The 27,163-nt window shown below is 38.2% G+C and overlaps 1 protein-coding gene across 1 annotated transcript; it reads right to left on the bottom strand.

Moving 5' to 3' along the window:
* Positions 1–6,049: 6,049 nt before the first annotated feature.
* Positions 6,050–20,262, bottom strand: p2ry4 (pyrimidinergic receptor P2Y4). Its single transcript, XM_039766144.1, has 2 exons — positions 19,970–20,262; positions 6,050–7,747 (listed from the first exon to the last, which is right to left on the bottom strand). The coding sequence occupies exon 2, from the start codon at positions 7,695–7,697 to the stop codon at positions 6,591–6,593; it is 1,107 nt and encodes a 368-aa protein (XP_039622078.1). The 5' UTR covers positions 7,698–7,747; positions 19,970–20,262; the 3' UTR covers positions 6,050–6,590.
* Positions 20,263–27,163: the final 6,901 nt, after the last annotated feature.

Here is a 27,163-nt window from a genome sequence, read left to right as displayed (position 1 = left end):
CTCCCAGAACTGAATCAGGACATCAGTGAGTTCCTGGACAGTCTGTGTCATCAATGCCTTTGTCATCCAGGAACTGCCTGCACACTTTGGCCACATGAAGCATTGTCCTGCACCAGGAGGAACTCAGGGCCCACTGCACCAGCATAAGGTCTGGCAGTGACTCTAAGGATTTCATCCCGGTGCCTAACAGCAGTCAGGGTACCGTTGCCTAGAATGTGGAGTTTTGTGCGACCCTTCAAGGTATGTCTCCCCAGACTGTCACTGATCCACTGCCAAAACATCTATCACATGTACTCAGTATGAATGTGCTCTCATCTATGAAGAAAACGGGAAGCCAATGGTGGAGTTGCCAATTGTGCTTTCTGTGGCGAATGCCAATCGAGTTACATGGTGATAGGCAATAAGCCCAAGTTCCAAGAGAGGATTTTGGGCCCTCACGCCACCCTCATGGAGTCTCAGAAACATGCAAGGCAGTAGCATGGAAGTCATTTTGTATGTCTCTCTGCCCCACCATGGCCCCATCCAGCTCTCCTTGTGTAGCGGCTATTCTTCTGGTATCTCCTCTATGCTCTTGAGACTGCTGTGCATTTCATTTTTTAATGACTGTTTTTTTGCCATTATAATTGGAATTTGCAACTTTCTAGGCAGGGGTTCTCAACCTCAGTCCTGAGGGTCCACTAAGGCTTCAGGTTTTTGTTTCAACCAGATTCATAATTAGTGATAATAACTGATAACTCTGATCTCATTTAATTAGCTGGTATTTTTTGTCTTCTCTTAATCTACATTTAGGAAAGCACAGCAGCATGATTTTTACATGTGTAAGTCATTTAGAAATATTTCTATTTTTGCAATACATTTAAATGCTTAGCTCTCTTTTGTTGATTTCATTATATTTTGCCCTTTTTCTGTGCAGTTTGCTCATTTCATTGTATCTTAATAATGACAATTTAAAGAGATCAGAGCAGACACGCAGGCAAACAACACTGAATCGTGAAAAGCTGCAACTACTTTAGGGTCCCACCCACTAATTAGTGAATAATGGATTAATTAAACAATTAGAACACCTGGAAAAGTAGAATGAAAGGCAAGATGAAAATATTGTTAAAAAGAAAAAAAAATATATTCCCATATAACTGCTTAGTAAGTCTTGATGCATTTTCTATTATCAAAGTAATTTGGTAATTTCTAATTTCTATATTGTTCCCAAAACACAGAATCTAGGAAATAACAGTTCACTTAATTAGCCCAGGAGTCCTATTAAAAACAGAAGCTGGCTGGAACAAAAACCTGCAACCACAGTGGGTCCCCAGGACCGAGATTGAGAACCCCTGTTCTAGGGTATAGAGGGTGCAGGAACACAGTCTGTTCCAACTGTGCTTTAAGACACACAGACGGTTTTTAAGTCATCAACAGAAGTTGGGACACCTGTGCAAATTGTTTGCTTCAACTTGTAAGGCTTAATTTACTTTAATTGCTACAGAACATCTGTAGGTTTTAACCTATGAGTTGTTCTCTAAAGAAAGTCTATTTGTAATATTCTGAAATCTAGTTTTTTTCAGTTTTTGCTAACCTATAGTTAAAATTTAAACCTCTGGCATTTTACTGCTTACCTTTTCACCATGTAACATCATTCATTGCATTTCAACTGATTAAATGTGAAGAAAAACTGAGGTGTTCTAAAACATTTGACAGTAGTGTATATATAAATTTCTATATATAAAACTTGTATATACAGGTTATATACAGTATTTACATATATTTACATATGTGGACACTAGGGTGCATCGCAGAGCCCCAAATACCTGACGCAAATGCAAAGACACCAGTTCTGGGTTCAGACAAACCCTCCTACTTCAGTTAAATAACTTCAACAGACTTCTTTTTAAAACAATGCATTGTACAATCATCTTTACTTTCTTTTCATTCTTCTTGATGCCTCCACTTCTCCCAGGCAAAACTTGTCCTACTTCTCCTGACTCCAATACCCCAAGTACACGGTTGCGTCCACTTATGCTGGACATAGAAGTGCTTCTGGCTACAGGACATTGCCCTCGAGAAGCACTTCCGGGTCAAGTGAAACCATGATGAAGCAAAGGAGTCCTCATCCCTCTGTGCCTTCTTGCATCACCTGAACAACCTAATAGGGCTGCACTCCAGGTCCCAAGAAAAACACTGTGGGTAACCACAACGAAGAAACACCAGAGGAGCAATGCCACGTAGTATAAGGAGAGAACAGCTGACTTTTGGAGGCAGTCTCCCTCTCTCCATTCATTGTTCCTGACATGCAAATGAGGTAGGGAGCAGTACCCATCCATATCGGGACACCCATCCATCCCTCACATTCGGACTCCTTTGTCAAGGCAACATCATAAAACCTGGATGGGATGTCTGCCCATCCATTATATTATACAGTACTTCCAAATCAGCTTCCTGGCTGTGGGAAAGAATACTACACTTCTTCCTTGGAATGCTCTATTATCTGCTTGAGTCATCCATCCATATGGACTCCCTCCTGGGTGAGGGAACACTTTCCACTGTGACTCTCTCTCTCTCTTTATATATATATATAATTATTTGTTAAGGATCTCTTTGTATACCACATTGTGTTTAAGAGGCATTGGCGGTTGTCGAAAGGTGTAAAATATTTGGCCATTTCAGTACACTTGAAAGTGACAACCGAACAATTCAGCGGCAGCCATCAACTCACATGCAGAACCATAGGTGAAGGGCTTAAGCATTTCACTCTTCTAGTGCTCCTGTGTAGTAGAATTATCTCCTGTACTGTCAGCAGTCCACACCTTGAACCTGTCCCAGTCATTCAATACATAAGACACAATGTTCCTCCAGATATCAAGAGTGAGCCTGATATGGCCGTGCAATATGTAACAAAGAGAATGAAAAAGGCAGGTGCCATCTCTGGGCATGGAAACCACTCGGTAAGTGACAGTTCTTTGATCGATGGTGATCACCTCGATAGACATGGTAATGGGGGTACGGTTGGAATGATAAAGGAAATGGGTACCTGAACAATGTAAAGCAAGTCTAAAATACTCAAACAATAACTATAATCGTAATAAATGAACAATAAAACAGTGGAGAAGCCGTGGATTAAATAAAAAGGCTGTAGTTATCAGCAGGGAGACGTGAATCCCCTGGTGAAGCAAGGAAGGGAATGTAGAGACCGGAGCGACGGACGGCCTTATATAGGAAGGCAGCCAACAACATGGGAGGCGTTGGGATGGGGGACCCAACGCTGTCTCACACGGTGACCGAGCTGCAGGCTATGGACATATATATGTACGTAAGTAGGATTCGGTTAGCGTTGGGAACCCGCGTACCAAATTTCTTGAAGATGGGCACATAAGTAACAAAGACCGTTGAAAAGTTCAATATAGCGGCCGACAGTGGCATCATACCACCGAAATAAGTACCAAATTTCAGCCTTCTACCTACACGGGAAGTTGGAGAATTAGTGACGTTCGAAAGTTCAATATGGCAGCCGACAGTGGCATCATACCATTGAAATAAGTACGTAAATCGGTTTCAGTTAGCGCAGGGAAGCCGCCTATCAAATTTCGTGAAGATGGGGCCATAAATAAGAAAGTTCAACATGGTGGACGTTGTCGACCGTTACGTGTAGAATTTCAAAATGAAACCTGCCCAACTTTTGTAAGTAAGCTGTAAGGAATAAGCCTACCAAATTTCAGCCTTCTACCTACACGGGAAGTTGGAGAATTAGTGATGAGTAAGTGAGTGTGTGAGTCAGTGAGGGCTTTGCCTTTTATTAGTATAGATATGTACACACACACATCCATACACACTTCTGAATATTTTCATATATTACAACTGGTAATGCATACAGTATCCAATGACTTTACAACTGATTTGCAAACTCCATTTCAAGAAACATCCAATAGCATGGCAACCCTTTACTTTGCACATTTTAATGATAAAGGTACTTGTATATCAGATTCTATTGTTACTTGCCTATGTGAGCAAATCACTTCAAAATTGCTAGGCACCAATGGGGATGATCTGCATAAATCATCTGAAGAAATAAAAATATATGCTTATATGCTGGGTCAATGTCTAGGCAAAACCACCTTGCTGCAGGTGCAACATTGAATTGGTTTCATCTAAAAGGGAGGCAGGAAGCAGTCAAGCATTTTAGTGACCTATTTAGATGGAAGACTCTAAAGTAGCTTTTGCAATCTTTAAATTCAGCTCTTTTCCATTTGTGCAGTTTTAAACAGCTGTTGTGCTCATCACAATAAATCAAAATACTGAGATTTGGATGATCGCCTTGATTAGGAGCACATATGTATCTTGAGTATTCATACTTTGGAAACTAATATACAGTATATATATATATGCTTGTTGTTATCGCTTCGCTCCTATTTAATTTGTGATTCACTTAGATGAAATGGGAGTGACATTGTTTGGCAAAGGTTAGCCACTGCTTCTGAGTCTTTGGTTCAACTCTTGGCTTAGAGACCATCCAATTGACATTTGCACACTTTCTCACTATCCCTGTATTTTTCTTCCCCATTCCAAAAGTGTGTACACAATATTAAGTCAATCGATGACTTTTTGATTATGCTCTGCAATGAAGCAGCAACCTGTTCCTGCCTTGGACCTCCTGCTGCTGAAGCAGGCTTTGGACTCACACTAATCTTACATGCATTAAGTTAGGTTGTCCAGGAAGTTAGCAGCTGAAGACACCATCACATTGACTGCGTTGGACTTTTTCAATTGTAATTCATTTTGAACCCACCAAAGGTTTTTCTTCTTCAGACAGCTGCAGATTGGAGTTTTTGTTTTCCTCTCCTGTTGACAGTTAATCAACGGACAGTTGTTATTAGGTTCCATTTATGTCAACCTGTTTTGAGTCACTTTGTTTTTTTATCTATTTAAATAAATGGGATCTTTATGTGTAATCATTATGAAATTAGTAACTTGTAATGTTTGTAATTGCATTCACCTGTGAATCTGGTATGGTTCCCTTAGCCTTAGTAAGTGAAGAGCACGAGATAAAAAGTTAACTGAACTGAAAATAAATGAAGGAGTAGATTACGATAGTGCTTAACAATACAAAAGAAAACAATGATGTGGTAATGGTAAATCATTTTATATTTTGCAATGTTATTTTCAAATGACTAGTGTAATCATTATAAAATGTACACAAAATCTCAAAATATTTTCACACAGAGAAGGAATTGGAGAATCCTAAAGAACCATAGTGGGATTAAACTTCAGTTTCTCACTGCTTTGACACAGATATAAAACCAATGGCTGTATCATAACATGACTGCTTTAGAGGCTGGACTGACAATGCCTTAAAAGTGATTAAGAGGATATATCCATTATCTGCAAAAGGGTGGCTTACAAATGTAACATTTACTTTCTGCTTCTGACAGGGAACAACACGGAAAAGGTTGCTGTCCTCCAGGGACAGTAATGCATTTATTTCACCGACAATGGCCTCCTGGCTTTGACTATAGAACCATAAAACATTTACTGTGGTAATATTTATGCACCACTCTATAACTTCAATTTGCAAATTCACAAAAGATTTGAGATCTTGGTGACCCTGGCTATTAGAACCATCTTTTTCCACCACATTTTGGACTAGAGTTCTTCATAAATGAAATGAATGGCACACAGAAGGGTTAGTCCTAGTTTTGTAATTGGGAAATTAAAACCTTTTATATTACACACTGAATAAGGCTACATGCTTGCATTTTAAATTCAGTGTCCATAATAAACATTTTAAATTCCACAGGTACTAAAGGTGATCTGATCAGAGCAGCACACTGTTGCTTTGTAGCCTCAAGCATAACTTAGTACATGTTGGCCTTTGGTTGTTCATCCCAATGAGACTAAAGTGAAACAGAACTGCCTCATTCTGGAGTTCTGTAAATATAGCTTAGTCAAATTATGTGCTGTATACCTTAAAACTACATTTAAAACCACTTAGCACAATATAAATAATGGAGGAAATCATGTCCAAGATTTGCTGCTCCATTTCTCCAGTGTCTTAGGAGCTGTGTTCAAGTAGTATCCAGGGCTTGACAATCATTAAAATATACTTGGCAGCAGAGACCCATTGAAATAAAAAAATAAATAAATAAAAATCCCAGGCCCCCAAAAACCCAACTCAATAGAACAGTTTACCTGGGAGCACTCTGGTCGGCTTCAATACTAATAAAAACAATTCGTTCTAGCCACTGCTATAAAATTCTAAAAATAATATTTACAAATCTGTACTTGAGCTTCCTTTCCTCCTTTAAATGGTTGTTTTTCCTAAGCACCAGTTACTTTAGTGAGAAATATTACTTTCAAACCATTTAGGCCCATATCATCTTTTTTAAAAGGCATTCCTTGCTCCATCACACCTCTCCACTGCTTAAGAGAAGACCGATCAGTTGTGGTGAGCTACACTCAGAGCTGCAATACAGAATGGAGCACAATACCGCTCCTGCTTCCTCCAACGTGTAGGCATTACCTTATGAAACAGCTCTGTGCCATTTCCACACAAGACAGGATTGTTCACTGCTCATGTATGCTTCTTCTTAATTAATTCTTAATTCTTAATTAATGATGTGGTTATTATAGATTGTTGATAGTCCATGGTTCTCAAGCTTTTTTGGCACTAGAGTTAATGTGGAGGAATGTTTGTTCTTCGGAACTCTGTTTAGGGCCCGTATCAGCTTTTTGCGGTAATGATCTCCAGCCATGAAATACAATATGGGATCAATGCAGCTGTTTACACTTGCAAGGGGTCGAGTAATCTTATAAGTGAAGTTAATCACATTGAGCACTTCACATTCTGCATCTATAAAGCGAAATGTGTAATAGAGGGTCCGAGTAATGTGAAAAGGCACAAAGCATAAAGCAAACACCACCAACACAACTATAATCAACCTGACTGATTTTCTTCTAGAGTTTCCAAATCTCCCATTGCGCATTGTGCTTGATGATGCAATTTTCTGGGGCCGACACAATGCATGTGCCATTAGGCAATAACAAACCATAATAACCAGAAATGGAACTCCAAAGAGAAGAGTCATGACAGCTGAGCTATAGTAAACATATTGGTCAAAATCCTCTGGTTTTGTAGTATCATGGCATAGTGTGTCATTGTCCCGAGAACTTATTGTGACAAAGACTAAATTGGGAATAAGGCAAATCACCACCACAGTCCAGACGAGGAAGCAGACCACATGAGCGTAACGCACCTTGACCCATTTTCGAGAGCTGATTGGATGGCAGATTCCTAGATAGCGATGTACACTAATACAAGTAAGGAAAAGGATGCTGGAATACAGATTAGCATAGAATAAGAAGCGCACAATCTTGCATAATGCTTCTCCAAATGGCCAGTGATTCCTCTTGGCATAATAATAAATAAGAGTAGGTAGTGACAGGACATAAAGTGTATCAGAAACAGCCAAGTGAAACATATACACTGTGCTGGCATTCCAAGGTCGCATCTTGAAGAGGAACATCCACAATGCCACAAAATTCAACAAAAGTCCCAACACACACACAACTCCATAAGAGACTGGCAAGAGAATATATTTAAATTCTTCATTGAAGCGACAGCTCTTATTTTGCTCAAGACTGCCATTTAATGACCATGTAGAGGTGGTGAGCTCCAGGAAGGTAACCATTTCTTCAAGGCTACTGGTCTCCATTACTTGGCTTGGTATATTTGATCTGTGTTCTTGTGTTATAGGTTAAAGACCTGCAGGGGAAAAAAAAATCAATTAGTTTTCTAAATTTGAATTTCAGCAAATATGCTATGCATGGTTTCCTCTGGTTAAAGAAGACTACCTTATTCCATTATTGAAGGGAAAAGGGGGGGAAAACGAGATAAAATAATTAGTTCATTAAATAAACAACAAACAAAAACATACCACTTAAAATAACATAAATCAATTTGCTACTTCTACATAAGAAATTATAAAATGGGATAAAAAAATATTTGGGAGAACTCTTTACAAAAGGGGCAAATTATTGACCAACTTTGGGGAAAAATGAAACACTTCAATAATATATTAAAATTTGAATGCTGATGTTGGTTAAAGTAAGCCCAATATACCCTGTTCACCTTTTTATTACTGTGTCTTTGAAAGGGTAAAATTAGTCAGAGTGCATTAGCAGAGATATATTAGATATCATCTTCAATAATTCATAGGCTTGAATATAAGAACCTAACAAAAATCAAGGGTGCGTCATTTAAGAAGTGTTTCTAAACCGCTGGGTTTGCCACCGGTGGGTCACAGGTTGCTATCACTGGGCGCACAAGTGGCTTACCTAAGTAATCAACAGCACTACACAATATTTTGGCCCCCATTTTTAACTGTGGATGTTACATGAACAAAATGCCAAGCCACCTACCTACCCAGCTTTTATATTTGCGTTCCCAACCTAAAACAGAGAAACAATGATCTAAAGTCCACCTATATTATAATATTAGGCCTAATCACAAATTTTTACTTTACACTTTTTATAGAAGTGTAATAAACTGTAACTAATATAGATATTTTGATAGAACCCCAATACTCTAAGTATCAATTAAAAAAAATGTAATACTCATTTTTCATGGTATCAATTACACAGCCTACATTACGAATGCACACACAGATGTTAATAAGTTGACAATTTCAGCAGCATCGGAGCCTTTGCCTGCATGCTTAACCTACAAAGGGGGTCAGCTGGATTTGCATCTGGAAATGTTTTGGCTGTGTGCCAAATGGGGGAGGAAAACCAGTTAAACGTTTAACGCATCAAGACAGGGTTTCCAGTTATTTTAACCTACCTTTTGTTCTGTACTGTTCATTTAGGGGCAACACTTTTTAGCACTAGTGCTCCATTGCTCCTTGGATTTTTTAAACCCTCACTGCGAAGTCAGCTGCCATAGCACATTTATTTTATTACATTTGATTTTAAAAAATGTTTTTTTATAACATTTACTATATAATGAAAGGCACAGTTAACGTTTCAGTGCTGAACTATATAGAACGGTGGCACTGTTCCTCCGTGTGTTCATATACTTCCAGCTGTGCTTCAGTATGTGTATTTCGTTAAGTAAGGGCTTATTTGCAGCCCAACAAAAGCATACAGTAGCCTCACGAAAATCATAATGACATGCAAGACTTTCTTGAAAATTATTTGAAAAGTACAAAGACTTTGTAGTTTATTTACCCAAAAACTAAATGTACCCTGTTTGCATTTATGCAAAGTATTTAAATAATGAGATTGTTAGTAGTCTGTTTGTGTGTGTGTGTGTGTTTACTTACTGCTTGATTTAGCATTTTAATGTATATTGTTTACAAAAGATTGCAATTCTCAATCAACATTCAATGACATTTGTAACATTTCTTTGTACTACAGCGGCAACAGTATTTATATTTCTATAAATGTAAAAAACCACCAACCAATCTAAACTCCTTTACTTTTTATTGTTAAAAGATATTTAATATAGCTTTTTACTGCACTACTTGAAGTATTGGCATTTAATGACTAAAATTTATGTTATTTGTTGCCATCAAGGTAATGCAACAGAAATGCAATGTATTTTAATATATTTTATTGAGCTACATTAAGTACTGTATTGGGATTCGAAAAATGACATTAAACTTCAATACTTTACCAAAAGTTTAAACTTTGATATAATACTTGAATTGTGACCACCCTATGGAGTACAACAGTTTTCCAGTTAGGTATATGAATAGTATAACCAGTAGCCACTCCTCTTTTTAGGGTATCCAAAAAAATAAAACATAGGGAGAGGCATTTTTAAATTTATAGCATTGTTCACAATGAGTAAATTATGTAAAAGTTCTTTCCAGCTTTTCCTAGCTTAACCCCAAGGCATAGCAAAGCAAGGCAAGCGAATGTAATGGATGCAACAAAGAGGAATAAAGAAAAAAATGTAGTCATTGAGAACAGAATTCAAGATTTTAGCTCATGAACAACGTGTGTGTCACAATTCACAATGCTGTTGCTTTCTACCAGTTTTTATCTGGCCAGTTCTGAAATCTTTCAGGATTCATGCTGCACTTCTTTGTTCTGTCTCTACTGCCGTCAACAATGAACATGGGTTTGGCATGCTTAACACTTTGAGAAATCCAACATATTTATAGAAAGTACATAACCATGAAACAGTTTATATATAAAAAAGTTACTTTGGTTCAAAGTAATCACTTTTCCTAAAATGTAAAAGAAATCATACTAACAGAGGCCAGGTTGTCAAAAGATGTGTCCACTTATGTAGTTTGTCTATATTACTACTTCTAATGAAGACCAGATTACCAGTAGTATTCATTTTTATTTATCTTTTTCATCTTTTTTGTACTCTTTCATAAACTAAATGAAATTAAGTCCCCTTCTTTGGATAACACGACATTCGCCATAAATTAAATGCCGGACATCTACTCGCAGCAAAGAATTTGAGCATGGACTTTTTGGAATTATACAACAAAATCTGGTGTCATGCATATGCTGTATGATCAGTACATTGTAATCATCTTCCTTATACCCATGCTGAAGGTAGAGTCTCCAGCACCCAATAAATATCTGATGCTAAATGACATGCCAGTGGTTGATAATTTACACTTTTTTGTAAGAAAAAGGTTACATTTAATGCTTTTGGGTAGCACTGGTTGAAAATGATTTTTTAAAGCCGTTTAGGTTATTTGAACATGTCAAGTCTACCTTCTAAGGATCATCTAAAACTACAAGGGCTGATTGAAAAGCAATGAGAATGTCTCAGTTTCTCTTTTAGGGAAGTAGACATGGGGATGTTGTGAAAGGCATACATCTGTCACAGTGCATGAAAGCACCTCGTATATGTCATCATAGCGGATAAAGATGATGTTCCTATGAGAGTATGACAGAGGCGTGTGATTGAATTTTGCATTAAGCTAGGGAAGAGTGGTAACAAAACTCTTGAAAAGTTAATGCAGTACTCTGAGGTGAGAGTGGGTTAGGGTGATCAAACCTGTTGAAGACATTGTTCATCTGGTTTGCTCTCACAAAAGATAAGGCTGCTAAACAGTTAATGATAAGAATTCAAATATTGTACATGGTATACAGTTGCATCTATGTATAGTTTTATTTGTTTAATTTATGTATTGTATTTTAGTCAGTGGTTTTGAGGAGACATACAGGGGATTTCATTGTACTATGTACAACTTGACAATCTTCTGCTATTACAAGAGAACTATATCTAAGTCTCCAGTAACATGGTCACATCTGGTTACTTTGGCCATTTTAACATAAGCCATTGGAGTAGATACTTGTCCAACAAAATAACATATTGTTATATTAGTAGAAGATACCCATACATAGGCTAACCTGGTGGGCTGATTACACTGTTGTTTCCAGAGAAGATTTGTAAAGGTCAAAGACCTCTACACAAGATAAATTATATTTACATATTAGGCAAAGGAATGCAATGTGGAATCTGTGCTGCATAGGTAAAATGACCTCTACTTCTACAAAAACTTAATAAAAAGTAAATGGGCTTCTCTGTATTTATAAGCAGATCTATTCATGTTAGTTGGGATAAGAGGACATTGTACTAGTATTCCCCAGACTCTCTGTGCCCACTCTTGATAAAGTCAGCATGTGAGTGACCATAACCTCACCTTTGTCAGCTCAATGATCAAAACTATACACCACTTACAATCCAAAAGGCTGGACCAATATGAAATTTAGAACCTAATTTGAAATGTCACCTTTAATTTTTCAAAGTAATACAACCATCTGTTTCACTACATTACCTAAAGCTCAACCCTCAAAAAGGCTTGAGCACCCTTCCAATCCAAAGGGATATTTTAGTGATTAGAAACCAGAAGCGAAAGAAATCCTATAATACAGATGAGTGTGGGTGATACATATAGTCCAGCCACAGTAAAGAAAATGATGTGCAGAAGGTACAAGAGATAGGGTATGAGGCAATACATTTGTGCTCCTAAAATAAATGGCTTAAATGATCCCTATCCCTCATCACATGTAAACTGCTCACAAAAATGAAATGAACACTTTGAAAACACATCAGATTTCAATGGGGGGAAAATAATCCTGTTGGATATCTAAACTGATATGGACTGGGTAATGTGTTAGGAACAGAAGGATGCCTCATCGTTTGATGGAAAAGAAGATTATCAACCTACAGAGGGCTGAATGCAGAGACACCCCAAAAATTAAAGTGAAAAAAATGAAGCGGCAGGGTATTCCATTTTTCCGAAATTTCATTGCAGGTACTCTAAATTGTAGTCAGTAGTTTGTATTGCCCCCACGTGCTTGTATACATGCCTGACAGCATCAGGGCATGCTCCTAATAAGATGACAGATGGTGTCCTAGGGGATCACTGCACCAGCATAAGGTTTGACAATGGGTCCAAGGATTTCATCCCGATACCTAATGGCCAGTGAAGGTGCCGTTGTCTAGCCTGTAGAGGTCTATGCGTCCCTCCATGGATATGCTTCTCCATACCATCACTGACCCACCACCAAACCAGGGCACCAGTGATGGACCTGCCAATTCTGGTATTCTATGGCAAATGCCAATCACGCTCCACGGTACCGGGCAGTGAGCACAGGGCCCACTAGAGGACGTCAGGCCCTCAGGCCACCCTCATGAAGGTCATTTTGTAGGGCTCTGGCAGTGCTGGGAGACACAGCAAACCTTCAGGCAATGGCATGTATTGATGTGCCATCCTGTAGAAGTTTGACTGCCTGTGCAGCTTCTGCAGGTTATAGGTATCGCCTCATGCTCCTAGTAGTAACACTGACCTTAGCCAAATACAAAACTAGTGAAAAAACAGTCAGAAAAGATGAGGACTGAAAAATGTCAGTGGCCTCCACCTGTTAAACCATTCCAGTTTTGGGGGTCGTCTCATTGTTGCCCCTCTAGTGCACCTGTTTTTAATTTAATTAACACCAATGCAGCCGAAAGTGATTAACAACCCCCTCTGCTACTTAACTGACCAGATCAACATCCCAGAAGTTTCATTGACTTGATGCTACACTCTGATTAAAAAGTGTTCCTTTCATTTTTTTGAGCAGTATATTTTGCCATATGAGATTTCAAAAGAGTAAAGTCAGTACAACTGCAGTATAAACTAACAAAAAGGCAGAATAAAACAGAGAACAGCTAAACACAAAGCATACTCAACTTTCATGCAGGTCATTGAAATGGATCTGTGGGACTCAACACACTACAAGCAAGCCTAAGAATCGTTTCCAGCCCTCAACATGTCAGAAGCTAGACAAAGAATTTTCATTACTGCTTTCTACTTATGATTCCTAGATCAATACTGTATATAACATTGTACAACACATTATAAAAGCTAGCTGAAGGCAACTGCATGTTATTTCTGGCGATATGTGCACTTTAAGCTGAAATCAGTAATCTCTCTTAGTAAACGTTTATCCTTCTTACGTTAATTCTCAAAACTGAAAATGAAAGCTAAACTTGGAAGATTAAAAGACCTTACTCCATTACAATAGCTGTGTAATCTAGTTCCCTGTGTGACAAAATGAATTCCCATATACACACTTACAGACACAGGGTCTTAGGGAAAAAATGTCGTGCACTATATTTAAAAATATTGCAGGCCCTGAAAAGCTTAAATTAAGGCAAAAGGTTGACCCATCTTACTTGAAACGGAACCTTCCATATACACAGCCCAAACCTTCCTCCAAATAATACATATAATTTCAACAACAAAGCATAAATCAGCAGGCTGATGAAGTAACAGGCTGTTCACATATCCATTAATATAAAAGTTACAAAAAACACTGAAGTGTTTTACCGACTCCACCTAACATTTGTTATGTTTTCACCCTGCTATATTTACACACTTACAACTGGTATAACATTACGAAATATTACAATAAACAAAAAACTAAAAGTATGGCTGCTCTGTAAATCAGCTATACTTGCTGTCTTAACACATTATCACACATAATCTATATAGATTGGTCTAAGGCATTGAGGTTTTGTATATTTTTCTTATAAAACATTTTGTTTCAATGCTGTGAAATTAGACTAAAATCCTCTGAAACAATAGCATTTATAATTAAAGTAAAATGCTAAGATACCTGTAATATTATAGTAAAAGGAAAGTAAACCTTATTACAAATTAATTTCAAATGCTCCACTTTGAAAGTTTGTTTGATGGGAAGTGGCTGACAATGTAAACAAAACAAAAAGGGAATTTTATTGTGTCATATCTAAAACATTTTTTTTTCAAATTAATATTTATCAAGATGTTTGATTAATACTTCTCGTCAAACTGTAACTTTAGGAAGAGTATTCTATCAGCTATTGATTAAAGTAAAAAAAAAATGTCAAGAAGCAAAGCCCAACATACACCCACGCTGCAGTGATTTACACACACCAGCCTGAGAGTATATCTTTGGACAGAAACCCAGGCATGTTGAGGGTGAGCACAGAAACGCTATAACTTAGGCCTGTAAGACCATAGTCACATCTAGGGCCCAAAACCTGCTGTATCAAGAGGCAAGGGTGCCTGATGATCACCATGCCACTCTGTTTGAAAAAGAAGCCTTTAAAAATTAAGTAAATGTATGTTTTGCTATAGCTACAACTGTGTGGGGCAGAGTGGTGGCTCGGAGGCTAGGGATATGCACCGACAATCATAAGGCTGCCTGTTCAATTCCCATGAGAGCCAGACATGATTCCACTCCATTGGGCCCTTCAGCAAGGCCCTTAACCTGCAATTGCTCTGTCCTGTGTATGAAATTATCCTGCATCCAGCCCTGCATGCGGGTCCTTCAGCTTGTAGGAAAAACTTTAGGGGTTGGTGGCCAGATTGGCACTCCAACCACTGTACAAATCCTCACACTGTTCCACTCCATTAGAACTAGTGTGGTGCTGAGCCATTGAACGGCTGCATTTGGGTTCTAATTTGGGATCCTCTGCTCAACACACTGGATCAGTACATTGTGTCAGTATCTCTGTGCAATTTCAAATAATTAAGTCAATAAAACATACTAACAACCAGTATTTATTTCTTAAAAATGTCTCGATATGGATTTCCAAATTCGTGACAAAAGTTTTTCACAATGTATGTTTTGCACAGTAAACTAAGGCAGTGACGAATGAAGAAATACCTATCAAGTAAATAAAGGAACCTGTAAAGCAATTATATACCAACGATTGCTCAATACACAATGCACTACTCCTTGAAAGAACAATGTACATCTAAAACTTGTGCTTTCTGGTTACTGATTAAGCATTTTTTTTATTTTAATATAACAAATATAACTGCTTAATAGTTTGTTTGCCTTCTTTTCAGGCCTTATCCATATATTTTTAAAGCAGTTTTAAATACTTTGCAGTATTTAAATGTGTTTGTACTGTACATGTATGCCGGTCATAAAATTAGAATATCATGACAAAGTTGATTTATTTCAGTAACTCCATTCAAAAAGTGAAACTTGTATATTAGATTCATTTATTACACACATACTGTTGTATTTCAAATGTTTATTTCTTTTAATTTTGATGATTATAACTGACAACTAATGAAAGTCCCAAATTCAGTATCTCGGAAAATTAGAATATTGTGAAAAGGTTCAATATTGAAGACACCTGGTGCCACACTCTAATCAGCTAATTAACTCAAAACACCTGCAAAAGCCTTTAAATGGTCTCTCAGTCTAGTTCTGTAGGCTACACAATCATGGGGAAGACTGCTGACTTGACAGTTGTCCAAAAGACGACCATTGACACCTCGCACAAGGAGGGCAAGACACAAAAGGTCATTGCTAAAGAGGCTGGCTGTTCACAGAGCTCTGTGTCCAAGCACATTAATAGAGAGGCGAAGGGAAGGACAAGATGTGGCAGAAAAAGTGTACAAGCAATAGGGATAACCGCACCCTGGAGAGGATTGTGAAACAAAACCCATTCAAAACTGTGGGGGAGATTCACAAAGAGTGGACTGCAGCTGGAGTCAGTGCTTCAAGAACCACAACGCACAAACGTATGCAAGACATGGGTTTCAGCTGCGCATTCCTTGTGTCAAGCCACTCTTGAACAAGAGACAGCGTCAGAAGTGTCTCGACTGGGCTAAAGACAAAACTGCTGCCGAGTGGTCCAAAGTTATGTTCTCTGATGAAAGTAAATTTTGCATTTCCTTTGGAAATCAAGGTCCCAGAGTCTGGAGGAAGAGAAGAGAGGCACAGAATCCACATTGCTTGAGGTCCAGTGTAAGGTTTCTACAGTTAGTGATGGTTTGGGGTGCCATGTCATCTGCTGGTGTTGGTCCATTGTGTTTTCTGAGGTCCAAGGTCAATGCAGCCGTCTACCAGGAATTTTTATTGCACTTCATGCTTCATGCTTCCTGCTTCTGATGAACTTTATGGAGATGCAGATTTCATTTTCCAACAGGACCTGGCACCTGCACAAAGTGCCAAAACTACCAGTACCTGGTTTAAGGACCATGGTATCCCTGTTCTTGATTGGCCAGCAAACTCGCCTGACCTTAACCCCATAGAAAATCTATGGGGTATTGTGAAGAGGAAGATGCAATACACCAGACCCAACAATTCAGAAGAGCTGAAGGCCACTATCAGAGCAACATGGGCTCTCATAACACCTGAGCAGTGCCACAGACTGATCGACTCCATGCCACGCCGCATTGCTGCAGTAATCCAGGCCAAAGGAGCCCCAACTAAATATTGAGTGCTGTACATGCTCATACTTTCATGTTCATACCTTTCAGTTGGCCAACATTTCTAAAAATCCTTTTTTTGCATTGGTGTTAATTGATATTCTAATTTTCCAAGATACTGAATTTGGGACTTTCACTAGTTGTCAGTTATAATTGTCAAAATGAAAAGAAATAAACATTTGAAATACATAAGTCTGTGTGTAATGAATGAATCTAATATACAAGTTTCACTTTTTGAATGGAATTACTGAAATAAATCAACTTTGTCATGATATTCTAATTTTATGACCGGCACCTGTATATAGTTATATGCAGTAGGAGGGTTGTACAAGGAGTCAGGGTGAATTGTTAACATTGTATTACTTTTATATAGAAGGTAGCACTGGATTAGCATTGCAGCTTTACAGCTCCAGGAAGTCGGGTTCAAATTGCAGACTAGCCATTATGGAGACTGCATATTCCCCACTCGTCTACCTGAAATTTCTTTAGGTGGTTTCATTTTCCTAGAACATGACAAAAATGTACGTGTTAGGTTGGCCCTGCATGACCAAGTGTGTAGGATTATTCTCTAATAGTCCTTTCTCTCCTCAAAGCGTGGCTTCTTCTATGCTGGGTTTAGGTGCCAGCCCCCACCAATTCCAACTGTGGATTAATCGAAGTTAGAAAATCTAAAACATATGAAAATGCAGTTATCTTTTATCCATATTAATCTGATTACAGGGTTGTGCATTTATGCCATGTATTCCAGTGATGCATGGTACAAATACAGGGCCTCAGCCCAATGTAGTCTACGCTTGCTCCAACATTCTCATTATGCTGATAACTGTCCTTTGAACTCCCTCATCCAGGATGGAGTTGCGGGGATGCTGGAGCCTTTCCCAACAAGTACCTGGTACATGCAAGAACAATCCCTGTATATGGCACCAGCACACAAGCACATATTTGGGCCAATCAGCATCACCAATCCACCTAACCTGCATGCTTTATTACCTTTGGGCTGTGTGAGGAAAATCGAGCTCCTGAAGTAATCCCATATGGACACTGGGAGAACATGCAGCTCCAAACGGGGGAGCTGGCCTATTGTGAGGCAGATTTACAGATGCCAACTAACCCAATATGCATATTTTTGGAAATTGGGGGGAAGCTGATGTATCCCTAGAAAAGCCCATAAATGAGGAGAGAAGTAGTAAAATTGCTGGCTGAGCATAGAAACTGGAGGCTTTCACAGTCACCATTATTGGAAATCTGTATTTAGTACTAAGGTGACTTGCCAGCATTATGCACCAGGGTATGTTTACTTTAATAAGAAAAATTCTTTATTGATGACATTTTTAAAACTATATTTCATCTACTCATTTAACAATACCTTATGCTGTATAGAACAGAAAAGAATGCTTGCTAAGTGATAAGTTAGTGTATCATCTTTTCACTCTTACGTGCTTGATTGCATCAAAATAAATTTTACTACACCGAAGAATCAAATGCTGCCTGGGCCAGAAGAACAACTCTGTTTATTTCTTGTTTTACCACATCTTGGACTCAAAAGTGAAAATTAAACTTATTGTTTAAGAAATTAGGAAAAGACTGCTTTCTAACTTCATGGAATGTTGAATTTTAATACATTGAAGGTGCCCCCAGGACAGTGACTTCTAGCACTTCATAACCCTAATTATTCACATACCCAATTTTAGAAAGCAAGTAAATTGTTAAAATGAAGAAGGAAAGTATAAACACTTCCCAATCTCTTATTAAACTTAAACAGAATAAACAATGTTCTCATAGGTCAACTCTTTTTTTTTCCTCTGTATGCTTTCATCTTTATTTACTCTCAATGCAATACTAATGCCAACCAAACCCAGCCCATTTAACACTAGTTTAAAATAAGCACTTTCTTTAGTTGTGTCATCATAGCATTTGTTATGACCGATCCCAGTGATCTGCCTTTAGAGGTAGCAGCTCTAATAAATTACTCAAATAAGAAGCCAATCTCTGTGTGCTGTGACTAATGAGGCACTTTATTTCACTCATTAACACAAAGCTTCTGAGAATACAAGGACTTTTAGCTTTCAAAAGAGGAGCCTATAACAATGGTTTATAGTGAGCTAGTGTGACTATCAGGGTCACTGTTTTCAATAGCTTAACACTGCATGAAAAACATACCATTTACTGGCATGCAGAACTCCTATCTGGATGTCACGATTAGTCACCACATCCGTTCACGTTTAAATTTACTCTTCATTGTATTTAATGATGAAATCACAAAATAAGTATTTAAATAGAATGGTCTGGGCTGTGCGGAGATTAAAAAAAAACAAACAAAAAAACAACTTCTCTTGGAGCGGTAAAGTACCGGTAATGCCAAAGAGCAGCTCTCGTTTAAAGTCACTAAAATTATCACGGAGGGGGGAGACCACTAGGGAACCCCAACTCCACGATTTATCCATTTGATCAAACAACCTACTAAACGAACCGACAGAGGATGCGACATAGTTTGTTAAATGTTTGTAACAGGCCAAATTCACACGAAATGCACTAACCCAAGGAATTATTTTTGGTTTGTTGAAAGCATAAAAAATTGAATCTTCGGTATACAAAACACGTGCAGGCTCCACAAACGAGATTATGAATCATTGAGGACAACAAAACGGTTTTGATGTGACCATCAATGATCGAATCTTAACTTGTGTTATTATCGTCTATGTCTGATCAATGTGAAAAAAATTGTAAAGCGTTAAAACATTGCTGTGTGATAAAAACGAACCCGTGCGTTGTATTTATTAAAAATTACTAAGCACTGCAGTGAAAGGTTACCCTGATCTTACTGTCCTCTCGTCTCCTGTGTACGACTCTGATCCGCCACTTTAAAATCGGATTACACGTTTTTAGTAGGTACAAGGATGAAAACGGGAACCTAACTCTGAAAACAAGCTGTGGATATTCAAACACCCGTCCGCATCTGGTAGCCACCGCGGACAGTTGTTCGAACACGCTTGCCGTTTCTAAGGTACCAGTATAGAAATGAAGCCGACCTCCTTGAAGGGACGAAAGTAAGTATGCGTTTCACTCAGGAGTCCAGGACTCCACCGTTCAAACCGCAGCAAGCTACTATGGTCGGCAAGCTCGCGCGTGCGGTTTAAGCTGTCAGGTGCCCGCGGTATCCGCGCGCACTCGCTCCGCTTTAAGTTCCTTAACCCCTCGGCGTTTCCGAAGCGTAGCCTACTTGCTGCCCCGGTACTCTCGAGCGTCCAACTTACCATTTGTATTCCAAACGGCGCAGACACCTTACGACGGACTCCTGGACTCTACTGGCCCTATGGCCAGACCGATTTTCTTGTGGTTTATTATCTGTGACTTTACGGTATCAGCTGACGGGGCTTATTAGGCAAGGAGCCAGCAATGTGTGGGCAGGCTTTAGAGTCGAGCACTTGCAGATTGAAAAAAGAAAGTCCGAAGCCCAACACATGCTACGTGCATTTTACTCACTCATTCTCCACGACCACCTCCCCCTTAATCAGTATTCCCCCTCCCCCCTTTTTGGCAATTGTTTTGTTATTGATCCGGGAAAAACACCTAAAACAACATGGAAACTTTCTTGTCCAGAGCGTCAGATAAAACAATTATAAATGCAAAAAAAAAAAAAACTGCGATTAATGCGTTACAGTTTAATTGATTGTCAAATGTAGATTTTAGCATTACTGTGACTGATTTATAGAAAAGGCAAATGAAAAACTTTCCACCTTTTACAAGCCTTACACTATTAGGATAAAGGGATGTACTATATTCCTTATTTTATAAAATAAATTGTGACATTTACTTTGTTCTCAGTTGTTTAAACCTTGATCACTTATGTTTATCTTAGTTGAATAAAATAAACAACAAGAAACGAAAATAAAATCGAGCAAATAACACCCTTCCCCAGGAGAATTCTGCCTGCATGTATTCATGAGGTTCCGTTACTTGGTCGTTTAATACACATCGTGGGCATTATCGTACGCATAATGTAGCATTTTCCAGGAAGGATCAGTGTAAGTCAGTTTGAACATCAATACTATATGGAGAACTGAGGTTACTTTTGACGGATGGTTGTGTATTCTACGTTGATTTATATATGTTTATTCAGTCCTTGACTACCAAAGGCTTGACTGAGCCTCTTTCTCGGATATCATGCTTGACAGTCATCCAAGCTCAGCGCCTCTAACCTACAGCTCCAGGGACCTAATTTCAAAACTCGGCACACTCACGGTCTGTTTGCTCATTTTACTCCTGCTTTCCCTCCACACGTGAAAAATAAAATTCACTTTATTCTTGCAAAATGCACTTCCAAAATCAACACAATATACAGTGAATATTTAGAAATGAAGAATGAGAAAAAAGCAACAAAAACAGAGAAACAATATAATATACACACGAATACATAGATAAAGTTGTAAAAGGCTTTGCTGGTGTGCTTTTGCAAAAAGAAAAAATAGGTATGGTTATTCCCATGTTTAAAAATAGAAATGAAGTTAGAGTTGCAGCATTATCAGCCTTCATCAAGTGTGGCTAGACAATTAAATGTTACGTCTTTAAACTTCTTTATTTACCATTTAGCAATATGTGTATATGTATACAATGTGGTTTTAAGTCTAAATTTGATTTATTATGCAAGGTGAATTGCATTCTGAAAAATATTAATTAAATGATGACAGTTAAATTTGGACAGCAGAGGTCTGAAAACAGGATTACCATATATGCCAATACATCTGTTTCATCGTGGTATAAGCCTAACCACAGACACTGAGATAAGAAAGAAAATGGAAAAGACTTAGAAGGAGGAGGTTGGGAGCATGCGCTGATAGTGCGTTGCTGCACCCACCACACTTAGTAATGGCAAAAATAAATAATAATAATAATAACAATTAAAGGGCAGTATAAAACATCAAAACGAAATAGCCTCAGAATCAACACTAACAAGAGTGTTCTATGCTGTCTTCATCATTGTTTCAAATGCTTGAATTAAATGATGCTTCTCTAATAATGAGAAGGTCCCACACATGTTTCAAAAGTATGCTTAACATACAGCTAAAGACTCTGCCTTCTACACCATTTTAATTTATCTTTGAACTGTTAATGAGACCTGCAGTCTTGGGATGGCAGAATATGTCCTGGAGTAGAGGCCTACATCAGTTCTGTGATCTAAGTGGGGACTAAACTGCTTATGAACTTATATGTATATTTTAAGGTAATTGAACACTCTAATGTACCTGAGGCGTGTGTCAGTGTGTGCATGTCTTGTGATACACAGGCATCCAATGCTAATGGGATATTGACAAGGCCCGTATTATTTCTCCAGGTCCTTAGACATAAAAAGACAACCCAACCACAGAGGAAAGACGTTACTTCTTAGAATAAAGGACAGGTATCCCAAACGCTGACATGTGTGCTTATACTTTAAGGAATTTTATTTTGTTATGCCCACACCCAGGTAGCAAGAGTTACTTTGACAAAGAAGGGAAAAAAAAGATATTTTGAATGAATTCTTGTGTTCTCTCTTTGGATGGCCTACAGAGTTATACCAATCCAGTAATTTGTAGATGAATTATAAGCAGACAAGTCAGTTTACGTCACTTTTTAGAAACAGAAGTTTTTTTTTGTTGTTGTTTTTTTTTGTAACTGTAGAGTACATGGACACTGTGAAGAATTAGTAACTTTCTGAATTATTATTAATTACCATAACAGTTCTCTTTGACTTGTTTTACAACTCAGTCCATTTTCTAAGCCCGCAGGCAGGGTCACTAAGGGCCTGGAGGTTAAACCACCAAGCACAGAATGTAAAGAAGGAATAATCCCTAGAAAGGAAGGACATCAGCCCTCCACAGGCTGAACACACACATCACGGTCAATTTAGTGTCACCAATGCAACTAACCTTCATGTCTTTGGACTGAGGAAGGAAAATTAAGTACTTGGAAGGAACCCACACACACACAGGGAGAAAATGCAAACTCCAGGCAGGGAGGACCCAGGAAGCTAACTCTGGTCTCCTTACTGTGTGGCAGCACCACTATCACAGCACTACACTAGTCCAGACATGGACAGCTTAAATTCAACAAGTGAAAATACAAAGTAAACATTGGAGAAATGTTAATTGTGAGATTAAATATTTGTACAAAGACAGCATTCATGTGTGGTTCAGAAGCCATTTTTATAGTGCTTTAATACATTTAAAATGTGATTTAGAAGAGATTTATATCTTAATTTCTATCCTGATGATTAGATTCAGGCTTCTGCAAAGTAGGTTTTGACAAAATAGGTTGTGAAAATGCATAGATGGATGGTTGCATTCTGATGACCAAATAAAAAATGAATAATATGTCATTAGCACCAAACTGGTAGTATGGTGGCATAACAATGCCACTTTCTTTACAACTCTAGGAAAATAGGGTTGAGTCCTGGCCTCAGTCAAATCTGCTGTTTATGTGAGTTTGCATTATTACAAGACTGGCAATCATAAGTTTGATCATTATGAATTAGTGTGATTGTGCAGTGTATGTGTCTTGAGCACAGTGCTGCCAGGATAGGCTCTAGTTTTCTGTAACCCTGACATTAGATTAAACAAGCACAGTGAGTTGAAGGATTGATCACGTGTTTTTTCATAGATTGCTTCTCAAATCCTCACCCAGTTGGGAAATAATGTCTCAGATATATAATAAAATGCATTAGGACTGACAACTGAAATGTTAATGAATGTTGCTGCTTTTAAAAAGACACACATTCAAATAGTGTATACATTTTTACATCCATCCATCTTCTAACCCACTGAATCCAAAGACAGGGTCACGGGGGTCTGCCGGAGCCAATCCCAGCCAACACAGGGCAGGAACCAATCCTGGGCAGGGTGCCAACCCACCGCAGGACACACACACAAACACACCAAGCACACACTAGGGCCAATTTAGAATCACCAATCCACCTAACCCGCATGTCTTTGGATTGTGGGAGGAAACCCACGCAGACACGGGGAGAACATGCAAACTCCACGCAGGGAGGACCCAGGAAGCGAACCCGGGTCTCCTAACTGCAAGGCAGCAGCGCTACCACTGCGCCACCGTGCCGCCTACATTTTTACAACTAGCTATTATTACCCTAGGCGCAGTCAGTTCTGTGATTTTTGCATATGTACAGCATGTAGAGGCAGGGCAGTGGAGCTTTAGTCTTTGAATATTTACTTAATCCTTTGCAATTTGTATGCTTTTCTTTCCAACAGAACAGTTTTATGCCAAGTATGTAGCACATACCAACCAGAGGAAAAAGCATTGCAGAGTTATTTGATCTCTGTAGTTAAAAGAAAAAATTAAATACTTAAATAAATATCAGTGGCTTTGAATTTTCTTACTGACCTTTTGACTCTATAATCTTTTGTTTTACCTTCTAGATTTGAACGATCATCTTTTGTTATATTAGACATTAAATTTTGATTTCCATTATTACAAAGATACAAACCTAAAGATGTCGTTTTTCTATTTCAGTTTGTTCTGCTACTTTGCTTGTATGTTACAACCATAAACTCTACAGAGAACATTGACATTTGATGAGATTTTAGTTAGGGAGCTGGAAAACAGCCTTTAAACCATTAAACCCACAAATCTGTTTCTTACTTTTGAAAGTTCTGCTAAGGGAAGATATTAGTTATTAGTTCTGAATGTGTATATTGTGTTGTCTGAGAAGTGGAAAAATATCTAAAATAATGCTAATGCTGAATATTACTTTATCTGTACATATTGAGGTGATGCATGATTAAGCTGAGGCTTTGCAAATACAGATAAGTAGTGTTCTTCTCCATTATTATACTTGAAAGGATGATGAACTGCATGTAAGGAACCAACACTTCTATTGTATGAAAGTGTCAGGACATATCCATATCCATATTGCAATCTTGTTTGGTCATTGGTGGAGTGTCTACAACAGTGGGTGGCACTGTGGCGCAGTGGTAGTGCTGCTGCCTCGCAGTTAGGAGACCAAGGTTCGCATCCCTGCATGGACTTAGTATGTTCTCCCCATGTCTGCGTGGGTTTCCTCTGGGTACTCCGGTTTCCTCCCATAGTCCAAAGACATGCAAGTTAGGTGCATTGGGAATTCTAAATTGTCCATAGTGTGTGCTTGATGTGTGGGTGTGTGTATGCGCCCTGCACTGGGCTGGCGCCCTGCCCAGGATTTGTTTCCTGCCTTGTGCCCTGTGCTGGTTAGGATTGGCTCCAGCAGACGCCCGTGACCCTGTAGTTAGGATATAGCGGGTTGGATAATGGGTGGATGGATGGATGGGTACAGCAGTAAAATGTTGCTATGGGAGGTTACCATTGCCTTAGGCCTGCATTTTTATGGTAAAAGGATACCACCAAGCATGAGTCCACATTAGCTTATAATGAGCATTGCATTCCCCTGCAGGCATAGTGATTATTTTAAGAGAACCACCTTTTACTGTAACAACAGGTTTTTTTTAATTGTGCTATGTTATGGAATCTTTTTTTCTTTGAAATGGGAATGTTTAGAAAGAGTATGCAATATTAAAAATAAGACAAAAAGTATAAATTGAATGGACGTACAGTTGTTCTCCATGAAACTATCAACCAAGGAACTCCATTTCCGACATAAAATGTTTTCATTTTTAATATCTGTCTATACTGTATGTAAAGAGTGGTTAGAGACACTATCTATCTATCTAGCTAGCTAGCTAGCTAGCTAGCTATGTGTTCAGCTGGATTTATCTTTAAGGCAAGTTGGTTTTTATATGAGCCTTTGTTTCAGGTGAAAATTGTTTGGCATTTGTCATGTTACCGTACACAGTAATTCAGTTTAAGCTTTGCGGCCAATATCAGATTCCTTCTACCTAAATTAATTGCATCACATGGTCAAATAAATAAGGAGCCCACCAGACTGTTGGGCAGGCCTTTATGATACATTTCTTTTCACTAGATGTTCTAGAGAGTCAGGTTGATGTAGTTACTTTTTGACAGTATGTTTCTTTCTTTTGTGCCTACACAAAAAAATTTCTTTTAGTTGATAACAAGTTTGTTCGTAGTCGCATTCATCATATTCATTTTACAAGGAATCTCTAAGCAAGCTGCAAAGGCTACAGTTCTAATGGGATATTGATATCTGCAAAAGGTTTTATTTCTCCTTGTGTTGACAATAACTGACTTAATTTGCAAACCTGCATTTTATAGAGGTCTTAAGTCAGAGGTGGAGGCCTGACAACTCCCAAGAAGCCTATCCTCTTCTAAGTGGAGTGGTGGCTCTGAGGCTAGGGGTCTGCACTGGTAATCGTAAGGTTGCCGGTTCGAATCCTGTAAATGCCAAAAGGGCCCTTGAGCAAGGCCCTTAACCTGCAATTGCTGAGTGCTTTGAGTAGTGAGAAAAGCACTATATAAATGCAAAGAATTATTTTTATTATCCTCAAACTCTAATTGCATGCTTTTGGGACAAAGGCTTTAAACAAACCAAATCAAAACTAATTTAGAAAAAGCGAAAGGGGAGAAAAGTGTAAAAAAATCAGGCCAACAATATAAAGCAAAGAACTTTTAACATTATAAATGTTTATTAAGGATTTTTTTAAAAAATACACTAAAGACAGAAAAGGCAGGAATGGGAAACAAAAGGTTTGACTGAAGGAAGTGAACAAGACCAATCTGACAGACAAAATCTGATTTTATAATGAAGGCAGAAGTCGAAAAACCAGGAAATGAAAACACAAAGGCCAAAAATCAGAACCAAATAATAGTTGAACATTAAAGTAGTCCTGAAGTCCCTTCACGACACTCAACATGCAGAATAAATAATATTAACAGAATATAATACTTTTGACAAAGCACACATTAATAAATACATGATAAGACATGGCAAAAACATAGTCATTACCAATTTTAACAAACTAACATTTAAAACGAGCAACAAAAAATCAAATATAAAGAAATTAAACTTGAGCCATGGATAAGAATCTGGCTGAACCTTAATACTTGTGTCTTCTTAGAATGTAGACTTTTGAGGCAATCAGCAACTAGGAGCTTTCAAATGTCTTCAGTCTAGCAGCATCTGATCAAGAGCTTTGCTCCATACAAAAAAGAGCCTATAAAATATAGGGCTGACAGCATTAGAAGGTACCTAACAACCAAGAATATTGGAGATTAGTTGATGGATGTGTTTGGTATAATGTAAAGCATATGTGGGAATGGCATCTCCTCCCACTGTAATAAGAGCATCAATTTATTTTATTGCTCAAGCTGATTACTCAATTTACTTCAAATCACATCACTCTTGTTTCGTACTTATGATACTTCTCTATAGCTTTGGAGTTACCAACATCTGGCATGATTACTTTTAAAAGAATCTCTTAGCCATTAAGTCAAATGATACAAAACATTATTTTGTCACTTAGTTTTTACAGAACTTTCTGCTGTATTTTTATTTCTAAACA

The sequence above is a fragment of the Polypterus senegalus genome, chromosome 10 (genome assembly GCF_016835505.1).
Source record: "Polypterus senegalus isolate Bchr_013 chromosome 10, ASM1683550v1, whole genome shotgun sequence".
NCBI classification, from domain to species: Eukaryota; Metazoa; Chordata; class Cladistia; order Polypteriformes; family Polypteridae; genus Polypterus; species Polypterus senegalus.
Note: the sequence above shows the minus strand (reverse complement) of the source record. Positions and strands in the feature narration are given on the sequence as shown.